The 12015-nt window shown below is 38.2% G+C and overlaps 1 protein-coding gene across 3 annotated transcripts in view; it reads left to right on the forward strand.

Moving 5' to 3' along the window:
- Window positions 1–12015, forward strand: part of gtf2ird1 (GTF2I repeat domain containing 1) — a 64202-nt gene that overhangs the window by 35228 nt on the left and 16959 nt on the right. For all 3 annotated transcript variants that reach the window (XM_028032583.1, XM_028032581.1, XM_028032582.1), the window contains exons 2-9: window positions 1770–1899; window positions 3073–3214; window positions 4969–5145; window positions 5221–5404; window positions 7714–8015; window positions 8480–8575; window positions 9363–9446; window positions 10584–10767. In XM_028032583.1, the coding sequence (XP_027888384.1) occupies window positions 1774–1899; window positions 3073–3214; window positions 4969–5145; window positions 5221–5404; window positions 7714–8015; window positions 8480–8575; window positions 9363–9446; window positions 10584–10767 (1295 nt within the window). In that variant the 5' untranslated portion in view covers window positions 1770–1773. The remainder of the gene's footprint in view (window positions 1–1769; window positions 1900–3072; window positions 3215–4968; window positions 5146–5220; window positions 5405–7713; window positions 8016–8479; window positions 8576–9362; window positions 9447–10583; window positions 10768–12015) is intronic.

Below are 12015 nucleotides of genomic sequence, written 5' to 3' on the forward strand. Positions count from 1 at the left end.
GGGTTTGCCAGAGGCTAGGATAATGGCTCCCAGTGTCTGGAGAGATTAAAGGCCAGAGCTGCATTGTTCAAATGCCCTGAGATTAGTTTCCACGGAGACGGGTTTCAGCACAGAGCATTTTTTTTAATCTTTTTTGTTTTTTTTCTTTTCTTTTTGTTTTCATGACTGTTTTCCCCTTTATGCATGACTCGGATGTTTTTAATAAAACGATCTTTCGGCTGCATATTAACTGCAGTTGAACTTTTGATAGAAACTTAAGAGTCGTCTTGTCCACCTTAAGTCAATACTCTTCCTGCACCATCTGTCAAGGAGAGAAAATCCGGTGTAAAGGGTATCATATGACATCCTCTGAGCGCTCTAATCATCTTTAACTGACAACGGCAGCTTTTTGATGGATTTGCCTTTTAGATATTCCAGGAATATGACTCTAGGGATACAGGCGCCTGTCAAACGGATGGATGGATGGATTAGCGTGATCGTTTTTTATTTTTGCCATTATGTTCCCCGGAGGATCAGCTAAGACAAGAGCAATGTGGTGAAGTCATAAAGATGAAATGTGAGAGGATAGATCTAACATGGTTTACAGAAGAGCATTAGAAAGAAGATGGAGAAACATGTGGAAGAGGTGCTCTGGTCAGAAGATAACAAAATTAAACCTTTTGGCCTAGACGCAAAACACTGTGCATGTTATTCTGAGCTATAAAGCGATTTTACTGATTATAAATGATTTTTCTGTTTGTTTTTGAAGATGAAATTTTCGGAAAATCAGTTCTTTTTGGGTCTTCTCTTTTTAAGCGCGTTTTACAGCTTGTATTTACTTGAACTTTAAATTCAGTTCAAGTCTATGATGGGATATTAGGCTAAGATTACATTTTGTATTATTCATGAGAAGAAAGTCATAATATTACAAGCATTCATTTTTAATATTAGAAAAATAGAGTAGTAATTACATGAGGACTACACTGCAAAAACAAAATCTTACCAAGTATTTTTGGTCTAGTTTCTAGTGCAAATACCTTTGTGCACTTGAAAAAAGACAAAACCAACTTTTTTGGTAATATTAAGGAATTATTGAGCTCCTCCTATATTTTTGCTGAAAAATTACTTTTAAGTTAGTTTTATCTTATTTCAGGTGTACTGAGTCTTTTGCACTACAAACTAGAGCAAAAACATTTGGTATGATTTTGTGTTTTAAATCATTTTTTCTGCAAAATCTGGATCTACAGTATATTGTGCTAGTATTATGAGCACATTGTCATAATTAAATAAAAATTCTCATAGCCTGGCCCTAGTACTGCATTGTGAACTCAGAGAAGGAATGACTCAAATAAAAGCCACTTTTTGAAAATATTTTCTGTTATTTGACTTTTTTTTTTTTTTAGAAAAGAATGGTTGGAAAAAAAACAACCAACGATTAAAACTGGCTCTGTTTTAAAACTCTTAGATTTGATGAACGAATCTAAGAGTTTATTTTTATGCCATATTGCCCAGCTCTTCTCAGAACACCATCCCCACAGGGAAACATGGTGGTGGCAGCATCATGCTGCTCAGACTCCTCACTTTTCAAATTTTATTTATAAAAAAAGTATGAAAACCATGTTTTTCACTTTTTCTTTGTAAGTGAACATTACTCTGTGTGTAAAATAAATTAAAACTTGTGTTTGTCATACAAAAGAATATAAAACAGTACAAGATGCATAAGTGTTTGAAGGCCTAGTTTTTATTTGATATGCGCCTCGTTAAATGCGCGCTCGTCTTTGTTTTTGCAGAGGTATGGCTCAGATGAGGAAGCTGGCGTGTGACGGCCTGAGGGCCAGCTCCCGTGGCGAGCCGCAGGTCCAGCTGCTGTCCGCCAGGCAGGAGATACTCGCCAGCCTGGTGTCCGCCCTCGATTCAGTGGTACGTTCTGCATCTGCTATTTTCATGATACTATCAAACTGAGATCTACCTAAAAACGGTACGGATATATAAAGCTACTTTAGAGTTTTGATAATTCAGGGTTTGTACAGGTGCTTGAAATCCTTGAAGATGCTTGAATTCTGTTTTCCAGGTTTGGAAAGTGCTTGACTTCTGTATGAAGCCCTTGAAAATGCTTGATATTCAACCTGCACAATTTTGTAATAAAGTGCAATCTAATGTTTGATTGAAAACCTAAATTTGGTTTTCAGTGTGTGGACTAAAATAATTAACCCACCATGTCACAAAGTAAAATATTCTTATTATTTTTTGTCCTCCACCTCCCAACTTTTTTTTCTTCTCTCTTTTAAATTATTTCTTTCTTCATGTTTATATGGTGTTTTATATGTTTTATCAAAAAATAGTCAGTTATGTAAGTTTTGCAAAATGTATATAATGTGAACAACGTTGTATAATATCTTGACAAACAAAGAAAAATATTATTATAAAATATATTTGGAAAAACCATATACTTTCATACACCTAATAAAAAGATAATCCCCCCCCCCCCCCCCCCCCCCTCACTCTTCTTCTCTGGTTTTAGGTCAGTTAGAATTACCAAAATGATTTCTATTTGCTAAATACCAGAAAACGTGGCAAGAATTTTTTATAGATTTTATTCTAACTTTCTTTATATATTGTGGTTAAACATTACTGCAGTGTTATTTATTTGGATTGTTTTAATTTATTGAATATTTATTATTCCCAATGGCTCGGTGACGTATTGATCTGTGAAATTGAAACAAAGTTGGATTATGTTTCACACATTAAGCAAAGTTATTGAAATTTCAGATTTTATTTTGTTAGTGTTTGGTTCCCAGACCAGTTAGGTGTATAGGCTGTGTGTGTGTTCAAAACATGAAATTTAGTTATATTTTAGATGACCTAGTCCCAGCTGTAGAGTGTAGAATACTACCATAAGACATTATTAATAACAGTAATAAGTAATATAACATTTCAAAGTGTTATGCTGGGAAAGTTTGAAAACTTACCTTGAAAATGCTTGAAATGTGTTTGAATTTTACTGTGGGAAAAGTGTGTGAACCATCTAATTGGAGTATGAAGTATAACTGAAGGTTTCTGTGCTTCTGAATCCTCTCTCTCGCCGTGTTGCAGTGCATGGCGATGTCTAAACTCAACGCAGAGGTGGCGTGCGTCACCGTGCACGAAGACAGCGTGATCGCCGTGGGGACGGAAAAGGGCAGAATGTTCCTCAACTCCAGGCGGGAAATCCAAACGGACTTCTACAAGTTTTGCCGTGAGCCACACCGCTTTCCCGCTCTTGATTAGACGTTTGGTTATTCCGTTTACGTCAACAGCTGCGAGGCAGTTGCGCAGTCGAGTCTCCGTTGGGTTTTAACATTCTGATTGAGCCAGAAGCTTAGGCAACCGCAGCTGTTTGTGTTTTAGCCCAGCGTCAGATTACTTCAATGTGAAGTGATCAAATCAACAGAAGCGTAACAGAATCATGTTTTTTCTCGATCTCTTTAAAACTGCACAGTATCTACAAGTTGATGCATTATGCGGTTTTTATGCGGTTTGTAGTTAAGGATCAGGTGTGAGAGGCTTGCAAAAATTGCCGAAACAATCTGGATTAAATTTAGTTCCCTCAATAAAAATAGAAAAATCACTACAACATGCCTCATCTGTTATCCGGTTGATTTTCCACCTTTGTGTTGTGAAGCAGGATAAAAATAAACCTGTTTTAGGCTTTAAAGTGTGGGACGGTATTATAATTTCACACTGTGTTCCTAAACCGATCAGTCATAAAACAAAATCAGTTTGAAGGATAAACTCCTGACCTTTCCCATTGCATTATCCCTGTTACACAATTAAAGTATCAGAAGATTTCTTTACACTTCTCAGAGTTTTAATTTATTTATAAATCAATTGATGCTGTCTTTGCATTGCAGCAACAAGGTCCTGGGTTTGAATCCCGGCCTTTCGTCTCTATCCATGGAGTTTACATGTTTTCCCTCTACTTGTGTTTCCAGCTTCTCTCTTAGCGGTTTAATGTTTTTTGAGAAAAGCCAAAAACCATTTCAAGCCAGACAGTTTAAAGTTTTTGGGGTGTTTTATTTACAATTTTAGCCATTTCCATGAACCTTTTCTAATGCGATACTTAAAAATGCGCTTTAAAAAAAAAGCACATTGATGGAAACACAGTGGGTAGCCTAACCAAAAAGGACTTGACTCTCTTGGAGCATTTATTGTTCCAACAGTGAACAGTGAGAACCAAATAAAAGATAAACTCTTCCAGGCCTCCTAAGAAGAAAGGTCAATGATCCGGCAAGATTCATACCAAGTTTTCTTGATGGTAGCGCAGCCATCTTGTTTGACAAGCATGTTTCACAGCTTCTATTTATTTAGACTTTGAATTCAGGTCAGCTATACAACACAGTTTTAGGGCTTGGCTAAGATTTTAATTTATTTACGAGAATAAGGTCATAACATCACAAGAGTAAAGTGGTCATATTAGGAGAATAAAGTAGTAGCTTATTTTATTTTTACAGATATTGCTTTTGAGAAAAATAAAGAATTCAAATGAGGAATGTTGAGCATTCAATACTTGGAAATACTTGATCTTTTAACATATCAGCAACAAATTATTATCAGCAGCAGGCCTTTGAAATGATTGTGCAACTGAATGTGTCTTATTTTGAAGAAAGCACCATATGAACTGAGCTGCTCACATTACGTCTTGATTATGAGGCCTTTTCTCATTAAAACAACTTTTTTCACATAATTTTTACATAAAATTGATTCTTTCCTTGTAATATTATGATGTTCTCGTAATTCAACAACAATTCAATTCACAAGGGATGATTGAAATAAAAGCAACTTGGAAATATTTTCTGTCATTTTAAATCTCTCTTTTTGGAAAAGTAAGTGAGTGAAATGGAAGAAAATCAGAATGATTTATCTTTAAGCCATATTGCCCAGTCCTAGCTTGAACTGCAGTTGCGTGTTTGTGAGCCGTTTTTAGCATTTCACATTTCATCCTGGCTTCAGGAGCGCCGTGTCTGCAGAGTCTGACCGCCGTGAACACCCATACCAAAGACCAGGAAGGCGATCCCATCAAGCTGAGTAAAGACGGCGAACATGCGAAACAGCGAGCGCCGTCAGACCCCCAGTCCAACGTCTTTGTTCTGAGGAAGATGGTGGAGGAAGTCTTCACCGTCCTCTACAGTAAGACTGTTCTACGCTTTATTTGAAGGGCGGGGATTGATTTTATCCGTCTGAACCGTGTCTTGTGACTCGCAGGTGAGGCTCTGGGTAAAAGCAGCCTGGTCCCTGTGCCTTACGAGTGGATCCAGAAGGACCCCGGTTGTGTGGTGGCCCACGGTTTGCCTGAGGGAGTCATCCTGAAGAAGCCCTCGGAGTATGACACCAAGACGTTGATGAAGATCCTGGAGCACAGCCACCGCATCCACTTCACAGCGAAGAGGTGAGTCTGTGGGGGAAGCAGCCGCTTGCTGTTTAAAAGCTTGTATCACACGAGTAACGCAGCTGTTTCACATTAGATTACTCATTCCAGCCTCTAATGGTTTGCAGAAATTAATACTTGTGTGTCGCTGGGAGCAGGCTGCTGCTTCAGCAGAGTATTCATCCTGACTGGACAGGATTTAGAGTCAGTTTGAAGAAAAAAAAAAAAACTCCCACTCATATTACATTTTTAGTGTCTCCAGGACACATTTAGTAATATTTATTGGTGTTTAAACATGCAGCTTGAAGAGAAGTGGTAATATATTTCTTTTCACTCCACAAGAGTGCTTTTAGGAAACAGAAATTGTCCCTTAAGAGTCAAACAACGATTACGATGACACAAGTTTGAAAAACACACCCATGAAATTAAAGGATTATCAGCTGCAGCACCGCTGTTACACTGAGACTGAGGATTTTACAAACCCTGGCCCAGGATGTGTCATAAGAACAGAAACTAAACATTTTATTTGGTTGTTTGGGCCAAATGAGGTCATAATGTTTTACATACTTTATACAACATGAAAAATATGTAAAAAAAAAATTCAAATAAGCAAATAATTCAGTTTTGTTTTAAAGAAGAAAACAAACATTTTACTGCCTAAAATACAATAACAGGTTTTCTCTAATGTACGTTTGAGCTGCAGCTACTTCTAATATCAAGTTCACACACCTCTGCTAAACTTATAAACACATCTTAGGGTTGATTTGTTGATTATTTTGCAAATTAACCTATTAATAATTAAATAGCAAAAGGTGCTTAATAAGAAATGCTTTTAGATCATTTGAACCAGGTGAAACTAAGTCTATGCTATTTAAAAAGTTCCAGGTAAAAAATATCTGCAGACGAATGCAACATGTAAATATCTTTTGAATAGTTTTGACTTAATTACTGCTCTGAGTAAGTTGTTCTTTTAGCAATTGGTCTTTTTAGTCTGTGTACTCTAGCTATCGATTAATCAGTTACGAAATTAGTTGACGGTTATTTCAGTAATCGATTCATCACCACTAATCCAATTAATCATTTCAGTCATTTTCAATTTAACTTGATCTATATGTGGACAGATATTTAATGCTGGTTTCCAAGAATGTCCTTTAAAATTTTGACTTGAACACCAGAACTTATCGCTTTTCCAGTCTGCCAGCTTCGATGGACGTCCATGTCTTGGTACATTGAAGAGCAAATTAAACAGAGTTCTGTTACACGTTTATTTTACCTTTAGGCTTTAATGTTTGAAAAACTTCCAGCAAAAAAATGTATTTTTATTTTTCTTGTTGTTTTCATCTTTATCATTCATTTTTGAGAAAAACACCAGTTTAATTTGAAATAGTCTTTCAAGCAAACATTTTGTCTAGAAGGAGTTTGCTGCTGGACATTCAGCGTTCCATGTTAATCCCTGGAAAACGCAAGCGACATTTGTGATTTATGCAAGTCCTAAACTTACACTTCAATTACGGACTTAAGTCCAAAACTTAAATTACGGACTTAAGCAGTCTTGTTTTCAAAAGATTCACCACACACAAAGCAGTGTGTGGTTGAGGCAGAGCAGCGCGCAGGCAGACGCTCAAATGAGGCGTTTCATAGGCTTGATGATAAAAACAGAAACGTACAGACATGGAGCATGGAAACGGAAGACTCCGGCTAGGAATTAATGAAACCAGTGAGCTTTTATGCTGGGAAGGAGTGCAGAATGGCATCGGATCCAGGTGAGGAAAACAGCTGTGGAAAATGCAATAACAGAACTTTTACAGCTTTATATTTTATTTGCATAGTTTTGCAATAAAGCTGCAATAAACTTTTTGGAGGGAAGGTCAAGTGATTACTTAGATTGTGCTAAAGCATTTAATTTGAGCAAGAAGGTCATTTACCTTAACACAAAGCAATTTGTTCAATGTAATGCATATTTATGATTCTTAATGGGTCAATGAGTTATTGATCTGTGTAACTGAATAAAGGTTATCTTATGTTTTACACATTACTTATTGAAATTGGGGAATTTCTTTTTTGTTAAATTAGTGTTTTTTCTCAGACCAATCAGACCAGATGTATAAGGTGTGTGAGGGATGTTTTGTTATATTTTTGTTTATTTTATCACCACAAATGAGAGATTTTCTGTTTCTATCTTTGTGTAAAGAAGTGAAATATCTGATCAGTAAATACATGCTGAGGTACTTCATTGCTGCACAGAACTAAATGCAGGCAACTAGATACAGGTTAGCTTGGACATGTTCTAGTTTCCTTCACTTCGACTGTGTTTTTTTGACTCTTTACAGGCAAGCTGAGGATTTGTCCAGAGAAGCCAAGCCAAGCATGGAAGTGAACAACAACTCCTCCGCCGCCGCCGCCGTCGTGACGCCGAGCAGCCACGGCGCGGCAAAGGCAGTCACCTCGCCGAGTCCCGCCACCGCCAATAACTCAGTTCTGTCAAACTTCCTGTACGGGATGCCCATGTCCTCCAAACCCCACCCTGACAGCAAGCTGGACTTCAAACCCGCAACCCTCCTCAACCTGGGCAAGGACAGACTGGCCAACTGGACAGAGAAGGGCTCCAGTGGGAAGGACGGTGGCAACACTGGTTAGCCTGGCCTTTAAAAACTTCTTAAGACCCTCGCCCACAGTAGCGAGGGGCGAGGGTCCTTTTTTTTTTTTTTGCTTTAGAGGAAAGCAGTCTTGTTTTCAAATGATTAAGTCAGATTTGTGGCACTAAACAAGTTTTATTTATCTGGATTGATGACAAATATTGAACATTGCAGACCCTTATTATAAACAAACCACAACCTAAATGATAGCTTCGCCATTGCATCTTTTTTCGTCGGATCTATTTGACTCAAAGCCCAAAGATGTTTTAAATCTCAGCTTGACAGCTCAACAGCCAATAAAACAACTTTAATTCTTTCTATTAGGGTAGTGCACTTTTACAGTCATTATGAAGGTAATTAAGAAAATGAGAGCTGGAATGCTGAATATGTGGGTGCTAAATTAACATTACAGCCTTAAATGAATTGAGCCAAATGTATTTAATTTGCCTTGTACTTTTAGATGAGCCAATAAGGCTACCTGCTGAGCAGGGTCAGAGTCCGCCTGGAATCCACATCTCAAAGAGGCTGCTCTTCTCCATCGTGCACGAAAAATCAGGTTGGTCCCAATTAATTAAAGAGCAATTACTTTGTATAAAAGTAAATTCATCACTCATAAGTTTCTGAAGGAGCATTTCTGGGAAAGACACGGAGATTTATGGCATGCATTATTATATAGTTATCCATCCATCCATCCATTTTCTTACACCTTGTCCCTTAGAGGGGTCAGGAGAGGTGCTGGTGCCTATCTCCAGCTAACGTTCTGGGCGAGAGGTGGGGTAAGAGGCAGGGTACACAGGGGTTCACCCTGGACAGGTCGCCAGGCAACACAGAAACAGACAGGACACACAACCATGCACACACACACTCACACCTAGGGAGAATTTAGAGAGACCAATTAACCTGACAGTCATGTTTTTGGACTGTGGGAGGAAGCTGGAGTACCCGGAGAGAATCCAGCATTCACAGGGAGAACATGCAAACTCCATGCAGAAAGACCCCGGGCCGGGAATCGAACCCAGAACCTTCTTGCTGCAAGTGCGCCACTGTGCAGCCCTTATATAGTTATATCATAAATAATGTGATCACAGAGAAATAAATCCTATGTATTTGATTGGATTTACAGACAGTTTCCATGTATTGTTCATGGAAACCTACATCAACCTGTGTTCACTTACTAATTTGTCTGCTGTAATCCTTTAAGAAGATTGCTCTGGTTTACCAAATTGGTTTGAGTGAGAGGGAAAAATGAGGGAATTTCATGATATTGATTTGACTTTCTGAAGGTTTGGTTTACTGTAGCCATCAAATAACCAGGATATTCAGAGGATTCTCTTCTGTTGCAGAAAAATGGGACTCGTTTATTCAGGAAACTGAAGACATCAACACTTTGAGAGAGTGCGTTCAGATCCTGTTCAACAGCCGATATGGTGAGAAACAGTTGGTCGTTAATATCCCAGCTATTTTATAACCAGTCAGTGCAACTTTTGTTTTGTTTGGAAGTTAGCACTTTATGTGATCATCTGTTCCTTCCCTGTTATTTCAGTAAAACAAAGATTGCTTTTCTCCAAAAACAAAACGTTTTGACATTTAGTTGGACTTTTACTTTCTCATAAATCTAACTTTATGAGACATTTGGGAGTTTTGTTTTTTTTAACTGGTGTCTTTTAACTTTTGTTTCCCAAATCTTTTTAGTTGTTGTCCATTTCATTAACACTTACATTTTGTGAGATTCTGGTAGGTGTTCACTCGTTAAACAATTAACAAAATGTCCATTCCTTTGCTTATTTTATCCTGGATCAGGGTTTTCAAAACAAAAGTTTTTACAGATTGCAAACTAATCTCTAAAGAATATGTATTTGGTGTAGTATAGTCCTGTCCTGATTTCACAGTTTACATAAATTGGTAGAAATGGACCACATCTTTTTGGTCGTTATGGTTTCTGAGTTCTGTTTATTTTCTCTTTCTGCAGGTGTAAAGGCAGACTTCTATGATGTTGTCTTGTATTCTTTCTATCCTCTACACTCATCTTCTTCTTTCCTTTTAAGCATTTCTTCCACCGTGTTCCTTTCCTTTGCCCCTTTCTTTTCCATCTTTGTGTCCTTTATACACTGCTCAAAAAAATAAAGGGAACACTTAAACAGGTGTTTAACACTTAAAGTGTTCCCTTTATTTTTTTGAGCAGTATATTTTGAATCAGAGAGAAAATGTCTGTGGAATAGCCCTTTAATTTGAACCCAACTTCAGCATAAATATGATTTGTGGAAAATAAACATTTCAAATGCCAACAACATCAATGTTTTCCTCCTAAACTTCTCGAAAGCTGTAGAAATTGTACAAAAGAAAATCTAAGAATTGGACTCTTTAAAATGTTGGAAATTGAAAATAATTGAAAATTTGCAAATGTTGATTTAATCCAGTCACCAAGTCCAGTTGAAGGCAGTTCATTGGTATCCGCTGCCTGTAAAATTATGATGTTGCCTGTGTATTTACAGACCTAAGGAAAACATTTCATTAGAGTTAAAGCACTAAACCCTTTTTTTTGTGTTTGTTTGTTCTTTCTTCAGCGGAGGCTCTTGGTCTCGATCACATGGTGCCTGTCCCCTACCGCAAAATCGCCTGCGACCCGGGAGCCGTGGAGATCATCGGCATCCCAGATCAAATCCCCTTCAAGAGGCCGTGCACATACGGCGTGCCCAAGCTCAAACGCATCCTGGACGAGCGCCACGGAATACGATTCATCATTAAACGGTGGGAAACGCATCCATTTGTGACCTCATGGCGGCGGCGGCCCGGAACCATACACAGATCACAGCCACTTTATGTGTCATTTTAAACTTACATTCAGTAAAAATGAATCTCCCAGCCATCTGCTTCCTTCAGCAACCAACTGCTGAGTCATTTCTGTCCCGAGCGACTCTCCGACTCACCAGCACACTGCACTAATGGCTGCTCTTCCTCCCATTTGTTCAAGCTAATTTAAATGAGCCAGCATGCCTTGTTTGAGATAACGCATCTTTTTACCCATCCTGCAGGCAGCTCATTAGTGTTAATATAATTAGCAAAGATTGAAAATGTGATTAATTCACTATTATGTTACATTCCCATTGTCTCCCTTCGTGAGATGCTTCAGATGCAAACCCTGAGGTGGATTTATGCCAAAACAAATGGACTGTGAGCTCAAAGCAATGCTTCAGCTAACTGACACCAGAGTTTTCTTCTTATTTAAGCCACAGATCTACATGGTAACACATGAATTATTCACTTGGTTGAAGTTGAATGTTATGAAAACGTTAGTTTTAGTCTTTGATCAAGTTTAAGATTGTCTGACTTGTAATAATTAAACCACATCAAGGCTTTTATCACCCATGGTCACCACAGCTGCCTGCTGAAGTCCAACCATGGACTTCATGCTCCCAGGAAGGCTTTGAGAGGCCTAAACATTTACAGCATTGTTACTGTCATAATCTGTGCAATTATTAGAAAATGTAGAGGTTCAAAGAATATTGAAAAAAAATTTAATAGACGTTGTGTCTATTTATTTATCTGTTGTCCCCTTGAATGGATGGATTTATGGATGGGTTGTTGCATGAATTGATGGTTGGTTGGATGGATTGATGGGATTAGTTTAATGGATGGATGAATGAATGGATGGCTTAGTGAGTGTATGGATGCATGGATGGATGTGTTCTCGTTGTGATGGATGGATGGATGGATGGATGGATAGCTTAATGGATGAATGATCTTTTGGCCCCGCCCTCCTCCTGCTTATCTTCTCTGAGGCTTATCCAGTCGGCTCCATCAGAGCTTCAGTGGTGAAGCCTCTTCCAGCTCTGATAATCAGCAACTGATGTTGATCATCCGCCAGTGGATTGTTTCTACTCGCTGCTTTTTTACCGCTTTACTGGAAAAAACAGCTTTTTATATGCCATTGTACCTCAGATGAAAACCTTTTATTTGCTTCTCTGTCTGTAATTGTCTTTCTGCCACAAAGTTCTG

The sequence above is a fragment of the Xiphophorus couchianus genome, chromosome 11 (assembly GCF_001444195.1).
Source record: "Xiphophorus couchianus chromosome 11, X_couchianus-1.0, whole genome shotgun sequence".
NCBI classification, from domain to species: Eukaryota; Metazoa; Chordata; class Actinopteri; order Cyprinodontiformes; family Poeciliidae; genus Xiphophorus; species Xiphophorus couchianus.